This window comes from Spea bombifrons, chromosome 1 (assembly GCF_027358695.1).
Source record: "Spea bombifrons isolate aSpeBom1 chromosome 1, aSpeBom1.2.pri, whole genome shotgun sequence".
Classification (NCBI taxonomy): domain Eukaryota; kingdom Metazoa; phylum Chordata; class Amphibia; order Anura; family Pelobatidae; genus Spea; species Spea bombifrons.
This window is the reverse complement of record NC_071087.1, coordinates 135,446,403-135,471,533: the sequence shown is the minus strand read 5'-3', so window position 1 is coordinate 135,471,533 and position 25,131 is coordinate 135,446,403. Positions and strand designations below refer to the sequence as shown.

Here is a 25,131-nt window from a genome sequence, read left to right as displayed (position 1 = left end):
ATGCAAAGCTATCCTCTTTAACAGGAGTCTTCTATGTACCAGGAATGGCTACTAATTGGTTTCTTACACTTATTTAAATCCAATAAATATTTATACAAAAATCCAAAGTAAGAATATGTATGGGTACTTATCCCCATAGCAACCAAATAAATATTCCTCATTAGAACATTCCATAAATTGCTAGCAGTTTGATTAATCATTTTCTTTTTTACAACTTTGACATTTGACACTGGATGGGTTTTACAAACATTAATTAGTTTGAAATAGGCATGCATCCCACCTCATATCATATTTTACACTAGTGGCGTCCTTATTTAAGGATGGTCTGCTTAAGGACCTGATCACATTTGGCTTATTTTGTGTTAAGAAAGCATGTCTGCAACAGTAATACCTTTTCATATACAATTTTGTGTTTCTTAAACCATAACAATAACCACCACCATAAGCATAGGTTCTATGCATTTTTATTTTAAATGGAACCAATTCTTTATACTACAATGATCACAGAATATCTTCACATTTGATGCAAACATGAGAGATTGCTTACAAAATCACTTAGTGGCACAATTTTAGGTTTTCACTACTGGAGGGAGAATACACACATTCCCTTTCAATGTTATCCCACCAAGAAAACAAAAGAAAACAAAAAAAATTAGCATAGATCTGTAAAGCTCTAACTGCACTGCAGTTACAGCAGCAAAAACATCTGCCACAAAATAAAACAAATCAGGCAAGCCATACAGTTAATGGAGCTTAATGTACGTTATATTTTTCAGCATATTAGTGGCAGATAATGTCAACTGTTGGTCTGAAACATTCAGCTAATGCTGCCAACCTTAACATTGGTTTCCAATTTTTCAAGTCTTGCTAAGCTAATATATATTTCACCGTACATGTGTGTATGTGTATTCATCTCTCATTTGCATTAAGTACCTTTCGAAAGAAAAAAACAAACTAGATTTGAATGAAGGTATTATATTGCTTTATCTGGTTCCTGCTGCATTGTGGATTGAAGGAGGACTTTCATGATCTGAGAGGAAGGAGGTAGCAGCAGCTTCTGGGAGCAGTGATGCCAAGACATGACGGCACACAGGGCACGTTCCAGACTAGAGGATGAGAAAGAAAAAAAAAAGAAAAAATAGAATTTTGGTAAAACATAAAGGGAACATACAAAGGCCTTCACATAATAGTACAGTAAGCAGAGTAAATTATAAGGATATAAGTATTCTTATATTGGCAAGCATAGATTGAATGCTGTTCAGAGTATACTACTCTGAAGAAAAAACGCAAAGTTTCCAAAGCACCTTTAGAATTGTCTGTAAAGACAAGTATATAAGGAAAGAAGAAAATGCCGTATTTCTATTTCTTGTGCTTTAGAAATTCTGCATCCAGAGCAGGGAAAAACAAACTTTTACCATCTGTGTGCAAAGGGGGTATATTTCCTTTTTTGTAAATATGTCTGTACAATTGATACAGAAATGTATAAGAAAACTGCAAGAGAATATTCCAGCAGTTTGACCTGCCATAAGTCCCAAGAATCGAAAGATGTTTTCCCTTAGCACATGGGTCAATTTATGTGTATTTAAAAAAAAATAAAGCATTAGCTTCTGAACTCTCACAAAAGCCTACTGTACTTTAAAATGCTGAGATTTGGATAGTCTTTATACGAGAGGGACATTTTGCGTGTTGACATTTACAATAAGAAAAAAATAAAAGAAAGAATGACTTTTGGGTGTAACAAATAGTGTACTACCTAGAGGGGGAAAATGAATTTACTCACTACATTCCCTAAGACCCCTCTAGGTCCAATGATAAATGTTTTAAGCATAAGCCTCCCTCCCCCTTCCCGGCACCCTAGCATGTCTGACAGTATAGACTGTGCCAACGACACAGACAGGGTTGAACCCACACTCAAGGGGAAGTGTCCTGGAAGGTAGTGCAAACGTGCTCAGACTCTCAATGGCAGATGGAAGGCCTTTAGAAGCAGCTGCCAGCAATAAGTACCTTTTTCTTATGTTTATGTTATTCCACAGGAACACAAACAAGTGTGAGTGTGTATGTATATACGTGTAAAGAACTTACTTTCTGTAACCAAAGTGTAACACATGGCTTATGAAAGAGGTGATGGCAAGGTAGTTCAGTTAAAATTTCATCTTTAATGTACTCGCTGCAGCAGATGGCACAACACTGTTCTTGACCTACAACTTCAAAAGAAACAGAGTTTAATACATAAGGAGACTGAAGCACACTTAACAGTCGATTACCAAAAATGCACTAAACTTTTATTATCACAAAGATACCTTGAATTGTAACCGAAAGGACTAAAAGTAGACTAACAAGAAACAATTCTTCCTGCAGAAATTTACTGTAATTAGAAACGAGAAACATTTAGAACTTTAAATATTGTAGAAACTGGAGAATGTTATAGGTATGGAGATTGATCTAAAAAGCCTGGTGCCAGTATATGCGAATTGTTCCGTCCCTTTAAAACAAAGCCTTCACGTCTGTTCAAGCTCCTTAATGCAATTCTAATATCATATTTCCATATATATATATATTACCACAGCGATCGTCCGTTATAACAATCTGTGGGAGGCAGTCAATGCTTTCTTTAGTGGCTGGAGGGTGAGCCTGCTCCACATCTACTGCAAGAGACTCCAGATGTGCCAGGGCAGTCTGGAAGCATACAAAAGTCTGATGAATACAGGAGCAACCATATTCTTGCTTGGTATAATCCTTAACAGACATTCACAATGAATTAAATAATCGGGATTTAATAGAAAGTATGCAGTCAAGGATTACAGAGTTGTATTCCAAAATCCAATTAAAAAAGCAAACTTATTTTTACCTATTTGCCATAAATGCAGCAGCAAACATTAATGCCAATATCTCATCATTTGCACAACCAGAATACCAATGTTTTAAACCTGAATATATTTTTAATCTGTTACACATTTAGAAATTTAGTGGTACACATAATACCTTGTTTTATTATTTTATATAAATATTAAAAAATATTAACAAACATTTACCATTGTATTACAGAAGTCTTTTGCTACACTGCTTTGAACTATACCGTTTTGACGGCAATAGTAGTAAAATAACTATGATGTCGCCTGCAATACATTCACTGCAGGTTATGCTACTGAAAGTGTATTACTCAAAAACAAACTCGTTTTCTTCATTCTGTATATTCCAGTTTTGTCTGAAATAAATTACATGGCAGTGGCCATGTTGGGCTTTCACTTTTAAGTACCAGATGCCAATAGTGGCATGCCAGTTGTGTTGAACCTTGAAGCATCTATACACCAGTATACACCATGTATAAGGATAACCCTGTATAGTGCATAATGGGACACGCTAGATTATTTCCGTGCTGCACAAAAAACAATGTGGCAAAAGAAATAAACAGCCCATAATAAGTGGCAATGAGAGAAATCTTAGATATTTAGATTGAGTCCATCCCGGACTACCTGTGCTGGGCAGAGTGTTTCTGCTGCTAGGGATGAGAGCATTTAGAGTGTGGGAACATGCATCTCCAATGCCTATAGACACGTGTTGTGCCATGCATACACATGCAGAACAGCCGGCAGAGCAGGTTGGCAGAAAGTGGGCAGTAAATACTGGTAAACTAAAATACACTGACCTCTATGAATAAAAAACGGGCACTACAAAAGGCTAAACAAAATTTAGAAAACACACTTACTACAACATAATGAAAGCTGTATGGATATAGTTTATCACACAAATACTATATATCGAGAACATAAAATACCTCCATTGCCTGAGCAAGGCGCTCTTCAAGGGCCATATACGTAAGAAACTGAGGATCCACATAGGACATTGCTTGTGCTACTCCTAATCCATCACCAAAGTCATCCAACAATCTAAGGCAAAAAGAAAATTGCAATGAAAGACCCCGCAGACCAATTTATTTTTATTGAATGCTATCCTTAAAAAGAGCAGTAATACTGAATGTTCTAAATATCATTTGCTTAAGTAAATTTTTGCTTTATTGTGGATACATTTACTTTTCATTTAATCAAAAAGAGTGTTTTTTCCACTCCTTCGCATGTAACATGCAGTAATCATATAGACAAAGAATAAAAAAAAAGCCTTTAGATGTGTTTTGTTTTAAATATTTGCTAATATTTAGCTTTCACATTAGTTGTGCCATGTAGGGTTCTATTCACTAAAGGCAGAGTTGTCAAGAAAGTTGCGTTTCAGCTCCTTGACTTCTATACATTATAAGCGGCCAAACCCAGTGACCGCCTGCTACAGAGGGACCTTAGCAAGTCATGTATAGTGAGCTTTCCTCAAAGTTTTCTCATCCATTGAATTAAGCATTACAATCCGTTCTTGCTGGAGAAGCTTGCTCTCCTAGCAACTCGCCCTTTAGTGAATAAACACCATAATGTTATAAAGGCAATATCATGGACAATGGCAAATCACAGTACCACACATTATTATTATTTATTGATTTATAAAGGACCATCATAATCTGTAGAGCTGGGTATGTGTTTAACTTCAGTGTGTCAAAAAACGCTACGCAGCTGTTTAAATATTTGAATGAGTCAGCACTGACATTTAACAACCTAAAGGAAAGACCTATAAAATCTGATGTTTTGTTTTAAAAATGCCCTTTAAGTCTGGCAGTAAATGCACACCTTAAGAGCTTTGCATTCCCTCACACTGGCCTATCTGCTAGACTGGAATCTTTCAGGAAATAGAGGAAAAAGGGATTCTAGTGCAAAGTCTGAAAATTAGTAGCCACACTAACAAATAAATAACCAAATTTAAAAGCAGAGGTCTATTACATCGTGCCAAATTCTTGCGACTCATTGTAATTAAAACATTAACATTTCAGTTAATTCGTGTCGTTGCACAAGGTATTGTCATATTAGCTAAATACCGCATCACAGATATGTTACCGTTATAATAAAAACTGTAAACTAATATGACATACTAAAGGCCTGCCTTAGGGTACATATTACAAAATCTGAAACGTGTGGAGATTGGCATGCTTACTCAAATATCTAATGTTTCATGTTTTAATAGATACTAGCAATCAAATGCACTGGAACAAGCATGTGGGGTGGCAAACTGTTAATGAAAATTATATTATCATTCCAATAAAGTCATCAAGAATTATGCTCTTTCAAATCAATAGCAGTAATCCAAGTTATTTAGTAATAGCATACTTTATTATGGTTACCACTGCCAACACCACATTCTAGATGTCCCTGGAACACGGAGTAAAATGTTTGGGGTTTGACATTTGATCAAATAATAGGGTAAAAACTATACAGCTCACTAGTTACTATCATAACGGACAGACTTATAATAACACACAATATTAATTTACAAGTTCCTTTTGGCTCATCAAAAATAATGAGGGCTAGAGTTCAAAATGAGCTACGAAACAAACTGTTACACCTGAAATCAGTTGCTAACCATAAGCCACGTAGTGAATTCTACATACCACAAACACTGTTCTGCTAAAGCAGGCAGTGTACTTAAATACACTATATGGACAAAAGTATTGGGAATCTGATCATTATACCAGCAGGGACATCTATGACCTAGCATTCAAAATACATAGACATTAATATGTAGTTGGTCCCCCCTTTGCAGCTATAACAGCTTCCACTCTTCCGAGAAGGATTTTGAGATTACGAACCAGGCCTTCTCATCTAGCATCAGTGCCTGACCTCACAAATAATCAACTGGACGAATGTGCGAGAATTCCCACAGAAAAACTCCAAAATCTTGTGGAAAGCCTTCCCAGAAGAGTGGAAGCGGTTTTATCTGAAAAAAATGGGACCAACTACATATTAATGTCTATGTATTTAGAATACAATGTCATCAAAGTCCCTATTGGTGTAGCGGTCAGGCATCCCGATACTATGTCCATATAGTGTATGTTGGCTGTCCGCATTCAGTAGAGTATATCAGTTGAGCTTCCACTAGCCTTGCAAGTTGAGCTAACAAACAATACTGTGTATGTGCAGCCAGCCAGTGTACTAAATCAAGCTAGATGAGGCTCTTGTAGATACTACCCCAAATCAAAGTCTTTTTATTGTAACTACTGGAAGGAATATTAAAAATGTTGTGCTCTAGATGTATTCCAGCATAGATGATGTTCTGTAAAACGTGGTGTGGTTGTTAACTTGGGTTCACACAAATCTTCTCCAAGTTAAAGTCTCAGACTTGGTCAACAGTGGGTATTGTGGGGAAAAATATTAATTACGTTGAAACAGAAAACAGATATTAAAAATGTGGCCAGCATGGGGGCTCATACAGCAATAGAGTTCCAGTAATTGTAGAGTAACTTCTTAAAAATGTGCTCTAGTGATTTTCCAAACATAATATGAAATATATGTAATATATGTAAAATAGAAGAAATGAGTAATGCAAGGGCAAATGTGCTACTGATAAAGTCTTCACAATCATCTAAACCCTTTATAACTTTACACAACTGTGTATCTGGAACATATTAATCACAAAAATGTAAACCTACCTCCACTCAACTTCCAAATCTTCACTCATACTTGAATCATCCTCCAAATTGTTATTGCTGTCTAGCATGAAAAACCCTGCATGCACAAAATGGCTTCCCATGTCATTTTCCTCATCAGTGCTGCTTTCAATATCTTCATTGTATTGTAACCAAGGAATTTCTCCATCTTCCAATGAATTCTGCTCCCTATAAAAATAAAAGAAACTGGTCACCTATGTTTTCACTTTAAGCAAAGTACATAGAAGTAGTAAAGGTGATGACAACTGCCATCTTAAAGTTATTTAAGTTTAATAAATACCCACTGAAACTGGTGTCTGTATAGAACACAGCGACAAAGACAAACGGACAAGTAAGGAAGGGAGTATTTTACCCAATAATTGATCAATCCTGCAAGCTTTACTTTCAATATACTTTAAGTATGCTTTGCTGAATCATTTTTAAAATCCATAAAAAAACAAAAACTTAAGTGCTGTCTCAATAAACAACTTTGGTAAAAAGCATGGATCCCTTAATTGACAAGATTTAACTGGAGAACTATAAGCAATTCCTGAAACAGAGACCCAAGTTGTCTCATAAACCTACAATCTAATGCAATTCAGTTTGGAAATGAATATCATTTTTATCCGATTTGCTTTTTTCATTCCACAGCTAACACCTTACTGCTTGATGCATGTATTAAAAATTTCCTTAAATCATGAAACAATCCAGAGAAGCATGAAAAGTTACAATAAAATCCAGATGCCATCATGGCCAAACAATTACATCCAGGACATAAGTATTTGTAGATTCTCATCTGGCTAATTCTGGGTGAAAAATATCTAATTCCTTCTAAATCATATCATGACTTGAACTGTAAATGAGGATTTATAGTCTGTGCAAGAAAACTATTCTGAGACACGGAAATAGTCTATTAGATTAAAATGTTCACAGAGCTTTTCTTACTGCATTTTGGAAGCACCACTCAAGCACAACAAATCATTCTAACACTAAACAGTATCCTTTACCCTGCAGGAATCAGCTTGAAGGTAAAAAGCGTGCGTTTATCAACACATGAAATGAGGTGTTGACTTTTTGATCGCTATTATTCAGTTTTCTCTTTTACCAGGGGAGGGCTGGCAGCATTCAGACAGGGAGGAAAATCAAAGTGTTCTAGTAATAAAGCAGTTTAAAAGACATCTGTTAGCGAATATGCTCTGTGTGCACAATCATTCCTGTCCAACACACATTTACAGACAAAAAATGTATAGAAAATCCACAAACAAGGGCAGTCCTCAAGGAAATGTCACCTGAAGCTCTTCCTAAGTTAGATATCCTGATGGGTACGCTAAAATTGCTATAGAACACAAAAAGGTTCAGGTAATGGTCCAAAAATCTTTAAATCAGACTCAGGGGTTTTCCATCCTCACTTGACATTAATAAATAGAGCTGGACTGGTGATTACGAGGTGGTCCTGGGACTTTAAACCTGATGATGTGGGTGCTAACATAGCTGGGGCTGGGCATATGCAGTTGATGGGGTGATGATAGCCTGTGTCCCACCAGCTATTTTGAGCCTCTTAATAACAACATCTATACACCTAATCAATAACTACAACTCAATGTTCAAAGCATCTGCTTTACAGGTGTGAATGGAAAAGGAAGCCATAGTAACTCTTGTGGCGTCACAACTGGCTAAATGTTTTTAGAAAGACCAGATGGACTACAAGTTCCCACTTTACAGAGAGGGTGATAGATAAATGGAACATTTTTTTCCCAGCAATATACACTCACTGGCCACTTTTTTAGGTACATCTTGCTAGTACTGGGTTGGACCCCTTTTTGCCTTTATTCTTCTTAGTATAGTTTCTATAAGGTGCGGGAAACATTCCTCAGAGATTTTGGTCCATATGGACATGATGGCATCACTCAGTTGCTGCAGATTTGTCTGCTGCACATCCATAAAGCAAATCTCCTGTTCCTCCACATCCCAAAGGTGCTCTATTGGATTGAGATCTGGTGACTGTGGAGGCCACTGGAGCACAGTGAACTCACTGTCATGTTCAAGAAACCAGTTTGAGATGTGATATGGTGAATTATTCTGTTGGAAGTAGCCATCAAAAGATGGGTACACTGTGGTCATGAAGGGATGGACATGGTCAGCAACAATACTGGGGGGGGGTGCAAAGTGTGCCAAGAAAGTGTCCCCCACACCATTACACCACCACTACCAGCCTGAACCATTGATACAAGGCAGGATGGATCCATGCTTTCATGTTGTTTTACGCCAAAGTCTGACCCTGCCATCTGAATGTCGCAGTTTTCTGCTGCTGTAGCCCATCTGCTTCAAGGGTCGACATGTTGTGTATTCAGAAATGGTATTCTGCATACCTGGGTTGTAACGAGTGGTTATTTGAGTTACTGTTGCCTGTCATCTCAAACCAGTCTGCCCATTCTCCTCTGACCTCTGACATCAACAAGTCTACAAAACTGCCGCTTATTGGATATTTTCTCTTTTTCGGACCATTCTCTATAAACCCTAGAGATGGTTGTATGTGAAAATCCCAGTAGATCAGCAGTTTCTGAAAGACTCAGACCAGCACGTCTGGCACCAACAATAATGCCACATGCTGTCTTGACCAGGTCTACATGCCTAAATGCATTGAATTGCTGCCATGTGATTGGCTGGTTAGCTATTTGTGTTAACAAGCAATTCAGGTGTACCTAATAAAGTGGCCAGTGAGTGTATACATCTGATGAAGCGATAGAGATAGAATGTATCAAGAACTATTTGGATCTTTAACACATCCAAGGCTCTAATTGTAAATCCATACAGAAGGCTCAAGTGAGATTACTGGATATTGCTCCAGCATATTGAAATAAAATTTACTGCAAGTATCCAGCACATCCTTGAGCCTCTATTTAATATTTAATATTTAACGCCATTGCTTTGCATAAATATTCAGCACAATTAGCTGCCGTTTTGATATTAGGAATACATTGCGGGTTCCTAGTGCTTTAAGTATGCATTTATATGCACATTTTTATTTTAATAGAGCTGCTTGTTGTTTATAACTAGAACAAAAGCTATATGTTGTATCAAGTATTATATTCTTCTATTTTACAACTAAGATTGTTTCAATGAGAAACTTTTTAATTAAGAAAAAGCTACAGCAAATTTGATTAAAAAAATGGTTTTCAACACGCAAAAGGAAAGCCTTTTATCATTAAACTTTATAAGATCAGTAAACGTTGTTAAGGTGGAAACATATAAAGACAGCACACCAAAATTATTTGTTTTCAGTGGAAAAATAATGAATCTATAATCAGCACACACACTTTCAATGTAATATCACTGTGATTCACATAGGGTATTAAAGCGACCAATAGCTGGTCCGTAAAACATGAAAAAATCTTCGCTAAACATTACAATTAATGAATTTTTAATCAGGCATTTGTGATTGGACTTTGTTACTTGGACTGGAAACAGTAATTACTGTTTTTCACATTGAAGCAGAAGTCTCATTGAAGTCTGAAATTATAGACATTCTTTCTGAAGAAGAGACTTCTAGAGTCCCAAAAGCTTAGGTAGCTTTCTATGTTTGCGCAATAAAAAGGTATGTCAAAGACTCCACTTTGTCTTAAAGTTAATACAGCTATATCAATTTTCTTTCGAAAACACGTAAAAACTATTTGCCTTTAACAAAAAGCAGAATCGTTCCGCTACAACTTTTAATTTATGGCAAAGCCATTTCAGATAAACAAGTTAAAAAGATATTCAAATTGTTTTCTAGATGAAAAAAGAGAGTAAATTACAAGTCAGTCAGGAACCTAAAACGTTTGAGGAAAAAAAAAACTTTTTAAACTACCAACAGCCATAAAACAACGTAAATCTTTTTGTTGGAGAACAGAACAACAAAAGGTTACATCGCACAGAACATTCACTAGCATTGTTTGATTATGATAGCATTTTTCTTTTGATGTATTATGCGCATCACAAACAATTCTAAACAGAAAAGAAAATGTGTTTTTTCATATGCTCATTAGATAGTTTAAATAGAAGCTGTAATTGGAAAGCAATTGAAACATGCAAGATTGGCTTTGTTAAACCAATAATGGTGTTTGTTAATAGTCTTCATTAAAGTAGCAAGAAATGCTAATTTGACAATGTTTCTATACAGAAAAATGATTTAAAAAAATATTGTTTTCATTCTTTTACAGTTACCAATAAGCAGGGAACAGTAGTTACATTTTCACGAAAGTGATGGATTTACTATTTTCTACTGTGGCCATACTTGGTTTAGTATTTTCTATTCATTGAACCCTATGTTTTCACTAATAAGTTGGTTAACTTACACAAAAAATCCAAGTGATAGTTCACAGGTTGTATGTTGTCGCATACTTCAAGGATATCCCTCCGGTATTTTGATAAATATATTACATACAATGCAGACATTTTGTATGTCTTAACTAGTCAACACTCCCTACTGAAGTCTTGGGATTTTTGTCTCAACAAAAATATTCTAATTATTATCTTTGAGAGCGAAGATGATTTTAAATTTCTACTCACTTTGCTCTGTTGTACATTATCTATCATAGTGTACATATTTAGACCAGTTATTCGCATTGTATTAACATTTAAAATTGTATATATTGTGTATTTATCCGGCATGTGTATTATCCACTGACACACTATTCATCAACGATACACAATCATCACAGGATCCCCAACTGAGCAGGGCCCCATTATAAATATAAAGAGCCCAAAACATTTTCAACATGCTTTATAGCATGTTCGACATAGATGTGCAACGTTAATTGTTTAATTACATATTGGCTTCCCAAAAACCTAAAATTAGGATGCCTTCCCCAAACAGGCTAAAGCAATCAACTCAAGAAATATAGCTTATACAAAAAAAATAAAAATAAATAATGGGTGAATGAATCATTACCACCGTCTGAAACAGACATCAATAACAGTATAAAAATAAAGGTTCACATCTTAATAGTGTGAAAGACAAACAAATTAATTTGAAAGGGACACTATATCATATACTTTCTCAAAAACGTCTCAACAAATACACAGGCTGGAATGGACTTGTGTGATACAGAATATGTATGGAAATACATACTCAACTTGGAAACAGAAATCCGAGTTTTCTTCTTCTAGGCTGCTGCTGTTACTGTGGACTTCATGGTCTTCTTTTCCAGGTAGAGTCTCCCAGCTCTCATCACTTGAGGAATGATCTTTATCAGTAGAGAAATAGGATGGCAGACATGTAGACCACTCTCCATCACTGCAAACAGAGCTGCAAAAGTAGCCAATTTTCTTAGTTTTGCTATGGTCATATTTAGGTCACAACTTGTAGACAGTTAAGTTTTACCTAGAGAGACCTATAGAAATCTTTTTTTGGGACAAGCTAAGCTATTTATAGCACCACATCACAATAAAATGGTATAAATAATAAAAAAGGGAAAACATATATCACGTTGTAGCCCTCACTATTTCCCCATACTTCAACCCATTAATAAAATCAATTAAAACCAAATATATTCTTTAAAGCCACAACCTCCTTAGTAAAATCAATCCAGTATATGTGGCTGTGCCTACATGTAGATTGCTTACAACCCGATGTAGGTGACAGTACACAACATGCTGCAGGCTAGGCACAAATTGCATGCCACAATTATACTAAAGAAACACAACCTAAGGATAAAATACACATTTACACAAGTCTGAAAACTTTTGAAAATGCTTTTGGGCTTAGCAGGGAGTCAGATTCTTTCTGCATTCCAGTAAGCTGTTCAGCTGGTGGCATACAGACATTTTTTTTTTCTGAACTCTGTTACCATGGTAGCAGGCAGTTAGAAGTCTTCTTCACTTCTAGCCACCCTGCACCCCAGGATCTAAGCTCCCCTTTTATTCAGGTACAATACATTCCTAGTAGTGAGATTTTTGTGCCCAATGCTCTAAGCCCCCCGAAACCCCTCTTCCCACATCATCTTTATTTTGGACGCCTGTGCACAGATATATATGCATACTTCCCAAAGTGAGATAGCACAGGAGTTTTTATTATCATCTTTTATTTATATAGCGCCAACAATTTACGCAGCGCTTAATACAATACATATATTCAAAGGGTATGACAAGACGAGAATTGACAGACTAAGACAAACCGATACATTCGGTGGAGAGATTCTTGCAAGCTTACAATCTTGAGGGAATGGGGTGACAAACATAAGGCACAGAGAAAGGGTGAGAGGTAGTGTGGTGGTTGTATCGATAACAAGGAAGTTCTAGCAGCTAAGATGGTATTCTCATACCTGGGAACTTCTCAGCTCCAGCTACACGGTCCCGTCGACACCAGTGGGAAACACCCCCATTTAATGGAAAAAAACGGACGGGGAGCCTGGCGTGTCAAGACCCCGCTCCCGCGGCCCGGAGGATTCGGGTCTTGACCCGGAGGAGCAGCGCTCACCCGGCAATCTCCGGGTCAAACACGGAGAGTTCCCAGGTATGGGTATGCTTCTCTGAAAAAGTGAGTTTTGAGATCTTTCTTGAATGTTGGGAGGGAGGGTGAATGCTGAAGGTTCGATGGAAGTAGATTCCAGAGATACGGGGCAGCCCGAGTGAAATCTTGTAGACGGAAAAAAGAGGTGATAAGTGAGGAGGAGAGACTTAGCCCATGTGAAGAAGGTAGGGATCGAGCAGGAGAGTATTTGCTTATGAGGGCAGAAATGCATGGAGGAACATTGTTATGGAGGGCGTTATAAGGGGAATAGGTATTTGCAATGCAATTTGCAACACATCAGAGGGGAAAAGGTTTATGAGTCATCAAGGCAATAGGGACAACACGCATTATAAAGAGATGCCCATTAGGAATATCACATATTTGTAGGGTAGGTTCATTTTCGAGGTACAATTAAAACACTTTGGGTGTGCTATACATCTGTCATAGCGGTCAGTGCTGAACAAAAGCAGTGTTGGGTTAGCACTGCTAAATTACAACAGCAATCTAGTTTGAAGTCAAAGGGATACGCCAGCCATCACATGCATGTTAAATGTATAGGATAGCCAAGAAGTCCCTTCAATGTAGTTGTCGCTGCATGGGGTGATTCTGAAGATATTCCCCATATGCATTTGTGTCTTTCCCCATCCCTATTTGGCTTACAAGAGATTTGTTCAGTCAAAGACATCTCCTGTAACAGGATATACTCACTGCCAGTCTGCTCTAGTGCAGGCTCAGCGAGGGTTATGGGAAGACCCCCTGTGTGCATGTGAAGAAAGTGCCCCTACTGATTTCAAGTGCACTTCCCTGCCACCGATTGCCTGTTTCAAGCAGCCAATCAGTGGGGAGAAAACTCAGTTGACGGAGAAAGCTTCAGCGCTGCAGCTTCTTTATTTATGCAGTATTCTTCATTGAGGCGGCTGCCTGGGATACTAGACTGCCCTTTAATTAATTATTCTATTGTAAACATTATATAAAAAAACATCAGTAATATGCAACCGATTTGACTTTTACAGCAGGAACGTGAAATATCTGTGAAAGTAGAACATCTAGCTATAAAGAGTTACCATTGCGTCTCTTTTGATCAAGTAAAAAACCTACATCTTTACGCACACTATACATACACATAGGCCTAAGGGGACTTTGAAATAGCACAACTACCCACACATCGCTTTTACCTGAAAAACGACTCTGACACCCTGCATGTTGGCAAATACATAGCAATGCCTTGTACTAAATTTTGACATTGAGTAATGCTGCCTAGAAAGTTATATTTAATTACGCGAAACAGTTTTAGTCTGATTGATATTCCTGTCTCCACACGTTTTCTTGAAAGTGTCAAAATTAACAGTCATTTATATACTTTGGATGATGTTAACTAAACCTGAATACATTTTTCTCCTCAGTAAAATCAGACAAGTCTTACTCTGCATACCAAATATATTCATAACAAGATACCACTTACAATTTAATTTAAAAACAAACAAAAAACTGCAGAACCCATAAATGTAATTTAATGTAATTTATTTAAAGAGACCAGAAATGCAGTGTGGTAAACCAATTACTAATACTGAAAGAGGGAGGAACCCATGACATATTGCATAAATTAAAGATCCTCTATCAATGGATGGTGAAGTTGACCAGAATGTTGAACTTTCCCTAATCCCAATAAACACTTTAATTTTATTTTCACCAAAGAGGAATTGTATGACTGAAAAACAAACAATCTATAATGGTCAATGCTTCTGTTAACAGAATGGACGTAGAGTCCAGGAAAGAAGTTTTTTTTTACTTGGGCAGGCATAAATCCATGTAATGTTTGCTGGAACACCAGGGGAAATGAGCACTTGCAATAAATTGCCTTTGCTATGTCTTGAAAGGATAAATGGCCAAGACGATAGATCTAAATTTAAACCATTCCCAGATATTCTCGTTATGAACAGAAGTGATCCCACTGGGGCTCTGAAGAAGGGTAAATATAACAGTGACTGATAACCCTTTCAAGACCCTTTTTATAAAAGCAAGGCTCTCAATTTTAGGGTCTGAGGGCCCAGGCAGTACCCTGTGTCATAAGCATACCTGGGAACTCTCCGGGTTTGACACAGAGATCGCCGGGTGAGCGCTACTCCTCCGGTTCTCTGGGTCAAGACCTGAATCCTCCGGGTCACGGGAGCGGGGTCTTGACACACCACGCTCCTCACCCATTTTTCCTTGAAATGGGGGTGTTTCCCACCACTGTCAGCAGGACCGCCCACCGACGTCAATGTGCAGTCCTGGCAGCGCCCCGCAAGGGAAGGCTCCGGGTGGTCATAAGAGCTGAAGAGATAGGCAGAAGGAAGGAACCAGGGACAAACTTAGAGCACGTGGGTAACAGAGTCTCTAGGGCCAGGCTGGATAAATGAGGATCGCATGTGTCCTGCCTCTTCAGATATGTTGGGTCACATTATACATTAAAAGAAAATACATGAAAACATGCCAAACATGCCCTAAGTGTGATATATGGCATTTAAACCCTCTGGGTCTCTGGCTGCAGTAGCCATCAGATCCATATATTAGCCAAACATAGGATTAAGCCCAGGTGCCAAAATACTCTAGGTATACCCCTACAGCCACTCATCAGACTCCACTGCTATGCATCTTGTGATACGCCACTGGTCTTAAAACCTTGCAGACAGTTAAAAGCTTGTAGTAATCAAGTGCAGCAAATTGCCTTCTGGCCACACACATTGCTTGACATCATCTGCTAAATTAAATCATCAGCTTGAAAAGGTGGCATCTGTTGTGATGTAGAACCACTGAAGCTGATAGCATGCACCTTTTCTTAGGTTGGCACACCAGGACAACCAAAACAGGGAAGATTCTTCCAGTCTGGGATGGTTGTCCAGAAACAAGGCTGACCTATCAGGCCCATGGTGACGAGGAGTCAATGTCTTCTGATGTGGAGCCAGAGAAGACTCAGGGAAATTCCATCTGAACATGTTGACAAAGAATATAAGCTGAATGAGCAAAGCATCAAGGCATGGTATGAAGACAATACCCTTTATGAATGCCCTTGTTGCCCACGAGATCTCAAAAACAGGGAAGAGATGCTACTTGAGGTGTTACCGATGGTCTAGTCGAATGGAAATACTCAAGTAGGCATCCACCACAAAGGCTCTGGGGAAAAAAGTTTCCATTTGAAACCTTTGAATGAACCAGTTTTCATTAAAAGTTTATGCTGAGCCTCATAAGAAACATACTTATCTCAGACTTCATCCAGTCCATGAAGCACTTGGAATCTTTTTGAAGATACATTAGGTTGCATCTACACGAGCTTGTTGGGCCTCCCATTCCTAAACCATGGGTATTAATATGAAGTTCACAAACCCCTGCTCTGCAGCTATAACAGCCTCAACTCTTCTGGCAAGGCTTTTCACAAAATTTTGGAGTGTGTCTGTTGTAATTTAGCCAACAGAGCAATTGTAAGCTCAGGAACTATTGCTGGATGAGAATGCCTGGAGTTCAACTATGTTAAGGTCAGGGCTCTGCACAGGCCATTCAAGCTCCTCTAACAAACTTGTCAAGGCATGTCTTTAACCCCTTAAGGACCGGGCTCATTTTTCGTTTTGTACCCTGTGGGACCGCAGCTGTTTTGACACTTTTGTGGTGCTTGTGTTCAGCTGTAATTTTCTCCTCAACCATTTAGTGAACCCACATAAGTTATATATTGTTTTTTTCAGGACAAGATGGGCTTTCTTCGGATACCATTATTTTGATCGTATCACCTTATTTACTATAAAAAAAAATAAAAAAACATGGTGAAAAATTGAAAAAAAACACATTTTATGACTTTTATTTGAAAAATCTTTTACTCACCTAAAAAAGCAAGTAAAAAAACTAGCTAAATAGATTCTACTACTTGTCCTGAGTTTAGAGATACCCAATGTTTTTATGTTTTTTTGCTGTTTTTTGTAAGTTATAGGGCAATAAGTACAAGCAGCGTTTTATGATTTCCAAACCTTTTTTAACAAATCTGGTCAGTCTGCCTCCATCTCCTCTTTGGAACATCTTTGAAGCGGGTTAACGCAATTTAACCCATTCAAACCATATATTTTTGAAAACTAGACACCCCAGGGTATTCCAAATGCTGTTATTTTAACCCTTTCCATGCACCAATTATAGAACTACACTTTGTCAAACTTTGTAATAGTATTTTTTTTTTTTTTTTTTTCACACAAATTGTACTTTAGTTATAGATATACAGGTTCTGGTATATGCCACTGTCAAACACCCCCCCAATGTGTGTTCAGGAACATCTCCTGAGTGCAGTGATACCCCACATGCATGGGTTTGTCGGGTTGTTTGAGATTTAAAATGCCACATTTGGGAAGTGCGCTTTTTTTCTCCATTTTGGTCAGTCTGTACCTATGCCCTATCTTTGAGCTCAGCCACTCCAATTTACCCCATCAGCCATTTTTTTTATATATTAGACACCCCTTGGGTATTTGAAGTGCTTTTATTTTAACTCTTTGTTGAGATTTTTGAGAAATTTTAGCACTTGCTCAAAATAATAAACTTTATTTTTTTATTTTATTTTATTTTTTTAATACTTTTTTTATATTTTTTTTTTTACACATTTTGCAATGTACTGGATGGTTCATCTAGTGACATCACTGCATAATTATTTTTAAATGTTAGCACATTTTTTTTAATTTTTTTTTTCCATTTTTTATTTTTTTTTTTGAATATTTTACTAATCACATAGTGATTAGAAAGCTGGGCTCCATTGACTTGCATGGTTGAATGCAGTACCTGTATTCAACCTGCAAGTGGAGCCAGAGTTCTCTAGAGGGTCTGGAGACCGTCTAGCTAACTCTTATCTTTATTGTTTATTTTCCCGGCCGCCGCCATCTTGCTTGATGGCGAAGATCACCGGCAGCGGCGGCTGTGACCGCTCTCCGGAGCGGTCACAGCCCATCCAAAGGTAAGTGTTTGGTGTCGCTGGATGCCTCCTGATCGAGGCATTCCAGCGACACCATTTAAGTTTAGGAGGCGATCGTTGATCGCCTCCTAAACGCTTTTAAAACGGGCGTCCGCCGCCATACAATGTATGGCGGCTGTTGACGCCCCGGGGAGGGGCCAGACATGGCCCCCGATGCCGATCTCGGCGTTACTGAATGCCTCGACATCGAGGCATTACAGTAACGCCGTTTAAGCGAAGAAAGTGATCGTTGATCACTTTCTAAGCTTATTTAATTTTATGACGGTTCAGGACCGTCAAAGGTCATTTAGCGACCTTCATGTCATGACGGTCCTGAACCGGCAAAGGTCGCGAAGGGGTTAAGGACCTTGTTTTGTGCAAAGTGATGTCACAAAGTTGGAAGCATATGGTTTATTCGTATACTGTAGTTCTTCACTGAAATTAAGGGGCCTAGACAACACCCAGAAAGACAGCCCGCCATGCATAGCATGTCTTGGGATAATGCAGGGGTTTGACATTGGAAAGAGTAACCTAGCCAGATGATTTTTTACAGCCTACAGCTTGTACTCTTAACCCACACAGACTGACCCACACATTTAAATACCAGAGCTCTGCTATAAATTCAATAAATGCAATAATGGCAATGGCCTTGTATGCTTGGTTTGTGACTTCTTGAAGACATCATTACTTTCTTCTCCCCTTCTCTCATCCCAAGCACTTTTCAACTTCACCTCCTCCCTTTCCCCCAGCTCCCCTCACCCCCAGAAATCTCTCCGTTCACACAAGTCCTATTCCCACCTCCTCTCACTTTCTATTGTACTTCTTCTAGCAGCTGGGGATATCTTCCCAAACCCTAGGCCTCCTTTGATACTCTCTTCCTCATCCTCTCCCAGTCAACATTCCAGAAACCTCAATAATCTTGTCCACATACCCTGCCGCTCTTCCTACCCCCCCATTTACCTTTGCACTCTGGAATGCACTTTGTCTCTAGTTCCTTACACCTTCTAGCTCTAACTGAAACCTGGCTAAAGTCTTCTAACACTGCTTCTCCTGCTGCTCTCTCCTATGGTGGCCTACACCTCACACTCACAGACTTGATGACAAGAAGGGTGGAGGGGTAGGCTTCCTACTCTCCCCTTCTTGTACCTTTCAACCTATTCCCCCTGCCCCATAACTGTTCCCGCACTGCCGAACATAGTTGGCGAAAGTCTAATTCCATGTCCGACTTTCTGCACTATAAATTAATGCTACGTTCCTACTACTCTGCTCTTAACCTTGCTAAAGAAACCTATTTCACCTCCCTCATCTCCCCCTGTCTCACAACCCTAAATGACTATTTAATACTTTCAATTCCCTGCTTCGACTGATCCCTACTACCCCTTCCACTAACCTTAATGCATCTGACTTTGCCACATTCTTCAATAATAAAATTCAAACTATCAGAGATGACATATCTGCACAGTCCCTCTGACTATGCACCCCCCTACCCACTGACCTCTTCTCCCCTCACTACATTAACTAATTTCTCTGCTGTCAGGGTGTACATGCTCTTCTTTCCTCTTGTCCAACCACATGCCCCCTTGACCCCATCCCTTCCCATGTCACCCAGTCTCTTTCATCTACCCTTGTCCCTACTCTAACTCATATCTTCAACCTCTCCCTCACTACTGGATCTGTCCCATCGTCCTTCAAGCATGCTACCATTATTCCCATCTTGAAAAAGTCTTCCCTCGACCCGATCTCTCCAACTACCATCCCATCTCTCTACTTCCTTTCACCTCAAAGCTTCTTGAAAGAATTGTTTATATACAATTAACTAAGTTTCTAGACTCCAACTTCCTGCTTGACCCTCTTCAATCTGGTTTTCATCCTCGACACTCTACTGAGACCACCCTTACTAAAGTTACTAATGACTTACTCACTGCTAAATCCAAGGGCCACTACTCCATGCTAATCCTACTGGACCTTTCTGCTGCTTTAGACACTGTGGACCACCCGCTTCTCCTTCAAATGCTTTATGATCTTGGCCTCTGTGATACTGCTGTCTCATGGCTCACTTCCTACCTCTCTAAGCGTACCTTCAGCGTTTGTCTCCAGTAACATTTCCCCCTCCCCTCACTCTTTCAGTTGGGGTACCCCAAGGCTCAGTTTTAGGACCCCTTCTGTTCTCTCTTTACACTTCCTTCCTTGGATTTCAATACCACCTGTACGCTGATGACACCCAGATCTATCTATCCTCCCCTGATCTCTCTCCCTCTGTCTTAGATCTTGTAACTAACTGCCTTGCATCTGTCTCTACCTGGATGTCTGCGCATTTCTTGAAACTTAACCTCTCCAAACCTGAACTCCTCATCTTCCCTCCCACCAATGCTAAGATTCCCCCATCTATCTCCCTCAATGTCAATGGTGCCATCATCTCCCCGTCTACTCATGCACGCTGTCTTGGTGTCAGCCTCAACTCCGACCTTTCGTTCACACACCATATTCAGTCTGTCTCTAAAAACTGTTGCCTCCATCTTAAAAACATTGCCCGCATCCATCCCTTATTAACACAACATGCCACTAAGGCTCTTGTCCATGCCCTGATTATCTCCTGTCTTGACTACTGTAACTCTGCCTTAGCTGGTCTCCCTCTTAACCATCTCACCCCTCTACAATCCACCATGAATGCTGCTGCAAGACTTATCTTCCTCTCACATCGCTTTACTAACGTCTCTCCCCTCTGTCAGTCTCTTCACTGGCTGCCTGTGCGCTTCAGGATTCATTTCAAAATCCTCACTCTTACTTTTAAAGCCCTTCACAGTGGTTCCCCTCCCTACATCTCCTCACTCAACTCTAAATACACTCCTAACCGGTCTCTCGACTCATCCAATGATCTCCTTCTATCCTCTCCACTGATTTCTAGCTCTCACGCCCGCTTACAAGATTTCTCAAGGGCTGCCCCTATCCTCTGGAATGCTCTCCCCCGGTCTATCCATCTCTGACCTCTCAGGGCCCTCCTCACCTGTTGTCTCTGTTAGTCAATTCATTTGTTATGTTACATACTATTTGTTACTTGTTATGTCCTGTCTACCCATTGTACAGCACTACGGAATCTGATGGCGCTATATAAAACAATAAATAATAATAAATAATAATCTCTCAGTCTTAATAGATGTATGTTGAATATATTGGGTTTTTATTTTTTATACAAGGGCTAGTCCTGGGACATCTCTCTGTGACACTGGAGGGGCGGAACATCTCGCAAGGGGATTTTCAGAAAATAGAAAACCGCTTCTGGAAATTTCTGTCTGGAACTAATCTATGGATTATTTTAGTAACACCACGGAAAACCATCAAACTAAACAAGAACATTGAGGTATTTCTGTGTTTCTCGTATACTCAGTGTCTAAATTGTTATCATCTTTGTTCAAATTATTTTTGTACATAAGCATCGTGACATTTGTCAGATGAAACTATATATTAATTCAGTTTCAGGCTCTGTGCTCTACCCAACATTCCAAGAAAGACTGAATAAACCCAGTTACTGAATTGTTTTTACTAAAATTGAGTTTTATACAATTTTTTATCTGTTTAATGTTGTACTTGGCATTACCGAAGTGTCCATAAACTATAGTCATCTTAAAACATAACTTGGTGGTGACAGCGTATTACTAGTTTGGTGTGGTATCTGTTAATCTACCAGATCATCTGTGGTATCAACTGAAAATGTTATGAATAAACCTAGAAGGGGACGTGTGTCTATACTGTCTCAAGGCACTGCGAAACGGATGGTTAGAGCGGCAAAAAATCTCCAAGGATCACAGCTGGAGAATTGCAGAAGTTAGTTGCGTCTTGGGGTCTGAAAGTCTCCAAAGCTATAATCCAACATCACCTACATGACGTTTGTTGTTAGAAGGGTTTCAAGAAAAAAGCCTCTGCTCTCATCCAAAAATAAACTCAACCATCTTCAGTTTGCCAGACACTACTGGAACTTTAAATGGGATCAGGTTCTATGGTCAGATGAAACCAAAATGGAGATTTTTAGCAATAAACACCAGAGGTGGGTTTGGCGCACACAGAGAAGTAGCAATATGGAAAAGTACCTCATGCCCACGGGTTAAATATGGTGGTGCCTCTTTAATGAGGCCTCTGCCAGAAAGTTTAAAATGAGCTGTGGTTGGATCTTCCAGCAGGACAAATGCTCCAAAACATACATCAAAATAAACACAAAAATGGTTTACTGATAGCAAAAATCAAGGCCCTAACATGGCCATCCTAGTAATTTGTTTGATATCCACGAGAACAGATTTTTTGAAGAAAAGATCAAAAGGTAAAAAAAATAAAGACAAGTTTCACAGCTTTCTTTGCTCATATTGACCGAGGGTGCCAATATTAGTGCGGGGCACTGTAGTGTGTGACTGAATCGAATAATCAGCAGAAGTGACAAGAAATTTAGTTGTGTATTTAATCATGTATATTTCTGCTGAAGAAAACCAAAAAAGAAAAGTAACGTTATGTTACTGTTAAATAACCACACAAACAATTAGCAATCCAAGTACAAGACAATCTGAAGATAAGTTCCTTATGTCTATAATACCTACTTCACTATACCTGACTCTGCAATTAAGCGATCAACACGATTCAGAATAACTCAAAATAAAACCAAACAAGTAAACAGTGAATCAGAGAGCCTCATATACAAGTGCACCATGTAAATACTGCAATTACAAATGTAATATAGCTTCGTATAAAGGAAATCATTAAATTGCAAAACACCTCCAAAGTGAAATGTTTTCACCAAAGTTCATGTTCATATGCCTGGTTATGAACGTAGAAAAGACAGGGAGAAAAAAGGCCAAATTACCAACTGTGTCACATCTCAGTGGTATGTTCTGACACCTCCCAGGCTGCACACATGGATGATCTCCTTCAGGGGCAATATACATGATTAAATACATAAAATATTTCTTGTAATACTACTCCTGCTGCGTAAAGATAGGAATGCTTGGTCTTAATTGTGGCTTTCAGGGGCATAATCGAAATAGTCTTAGAATATTAGGCAGGAAAAGCACAAACCAGACAGCTTAGGAAGAAGATTAAAAAAAAGCTATAGAACAAAGAAAATGGCAGGGTACCGCTCACAACGGTTTAAATAGCCTGTAAATCCCCATACAAAAATCCCTTCAAGAGAGGATTTTCTATCGGTCCCCAAAGTAAAGGGAAGTGTCCCAAAGAAAGGCAAGAAATGGGCCCCACAGAGACCAGCAAAGTAATAAAAGGTTGTCAGTGTGTTCCCTGCCACACAAAACAATAGTGCAATATGTATGGACACAATATTCTAATTAAAAAATAAATTGCATTCACAAACATGTGGTGTAAAGAAAGCCCATCAAAGATGGTAGTAACATTTTCGGGATTACATCATATGCACAGAAGGAGGCGGACCACGTAAGAAGAGGAAACATTTCGCAATATACACTGGCATATTTTGCTTTTGACAGAATATGAGGTTTTTTTTTTTTTTAACAGAATTTTAAAACTCTCCTAAGGAAGCCAGACATATTCTTTGGCGAAACGCGTTGAGACTATCCAGGTTATCCAGACTGTTACACTGAAGATCTCATCTATTCCCTTATGCACATCAGTTATGCCAACACTTTTTTTTTGCAATCATTTTAGAATTTTAAAGAAGAACATTTTACTACTAATACATTTCCATACATATTGCACTATTGTTTTGTATTTATTTCTTTTCCCGTGTATATGCACTCACAGCCGTGCAAATTGATTTCCTAAACACTGAGAGGAGTGTTCTTTGGGCTGCTGCAGTTACTGGGAACGTAACAAATTATATCATTATTTTTTTTTTTTTTTTGCTTTCCCACGTGGGATTGGTATATTCTTTCACATTTGCAACTTAAACAGAATTCCATTACAGTGATATGTTAGGCGTAATATGCACATACATGTTAGAGGGAGGGGCTTGTAAATACCACTAAAGCTGTCTTTATTATGCTTGAAACACATATTGACTTGCACATCTATGTAACCCAACAAAGGAGTACATCATAGAAGATATAAAACCTTGATACAAAAGTATATCTTAGTGTATTTTTCCAAATTGTGTCTAACAAGCACTTATCCAATTAAATACTAAAGTTATTAAATGATGGGCAACTATGCTGCATCCAACCATATTAAAGTTGCAGAATATTAGTGCATACTGGTTTGTGGAGAAATAAGGAGTGTGAGGTAGACCCGAAAGACATCAAAATATTCCTTTTGAAGTTCTTGATTACATGCGTGAGACTCACATACAGCTTAGATGCCTTAACCCCTGGCTCAACTTGTCCCATACCACTGGTCAACACATCTACTTCTAAAATACTGGATACCAAGGATTTCAAATGCAGCTTAGAGTTACAGCACAGTGCAAACATGTTTTGCACTGAAATGGTGAAAGGAGGAGAAAAACTATCCTAATAGTCTTGCTTTTTTTTTTTTTAAATACTACACTAAAAATACCCGTGTCAAATCACTATGATTTTGCAAGGGAGCCAAACAGCTTGAGCACATCAATCTTATTTTCTTCCTTAGCACTAAATAAAATGGTTAAAAAGCAATAACAATATCAACGTACTCTACATAACATATATGTTTTCCCTTTGTTATAATGCTGGGAGTTTGTCATAATACCACACCAGGGAAAAGCAGACAAAGAAAGAAGACAGAAGAATATGCAAGAGAATAAGTGGAGCTGCAGAGAAGGAGGCAGGGATGTGAAAGCAGTGGTGGAGAAGGTAGGGACAACATTAAGGGTGTTGCATTCACACCCGTGCTCTGAGTTTGTGAATGCAAAAAGAAATGATGGTGGGAGGTGTGCTGTACCACTGTTAATGTCTGGCTCAGTATATAGTGACAGGAGTCCTGCTGTACCACCACCTGTGTTTGGATCACAATTTAATGATAGGAGTTATACTGTACCACCCTCAGTGTCTGGCTTGCTATATAATGATAGGTGTCATGCTGTACCACCATCTATGTCTAGATCACTATATAATGATAGGAGTCATGCTGTACCACCATTTGTGTCTGGAACACAGTATAATATGAGTAATTCTATTCCACCATCTTTGTCTAGATCACTATATAATTATACTGTATCGCCCTCAGTGTCATGCTTGC

The 25,131-nt window shown here is 38.6% G+C and overlaps 1 protein-coding gene across 2 annotated transcripts in view; it reads right to left on the bottom strand.

Annotated features, from left to right (window-relative positions):
* Positions 1-448: 448 nt before the first annotated feature.
* Positions 449-25,131, bottom strand: part of PJA2 (praja ring finger ubiquitin ligase 2) — a 29,654-nt gene continuing 4,971 nt past the window's right edge. For both annotated transcript variants that reach the window (XM_053474408.1, XM_053474401.1), the window contains exons 4-9: positions 11,628-11,804; positions 6,521-6,706; positions 3,776-3,887; positions 2,562-2,676; positions 2,083-2,204; positions 449-1,106 (exon numbers count right to left, since the gene is read on the bottom strand). In XM_053474408.1, coding sequence (XP_053330383.1) covers positions 984-1,106; positions 2,083-2,204; positions 2,562-2,676; positions 3,776-3,887; positions 6,521-6,706; positions 11,628-11,804 — 835 coding nt within the window. In that variant the 3' untranslated portion in view covers positions 449-983. The remainder of the gene's footprint in view (positions 1,107-2,082; positions 2,205-2,561; positions 2,677-3,775; positions 3,888-6,520; positions 6,707-11,627; positions 11,805-25,131) is intronic.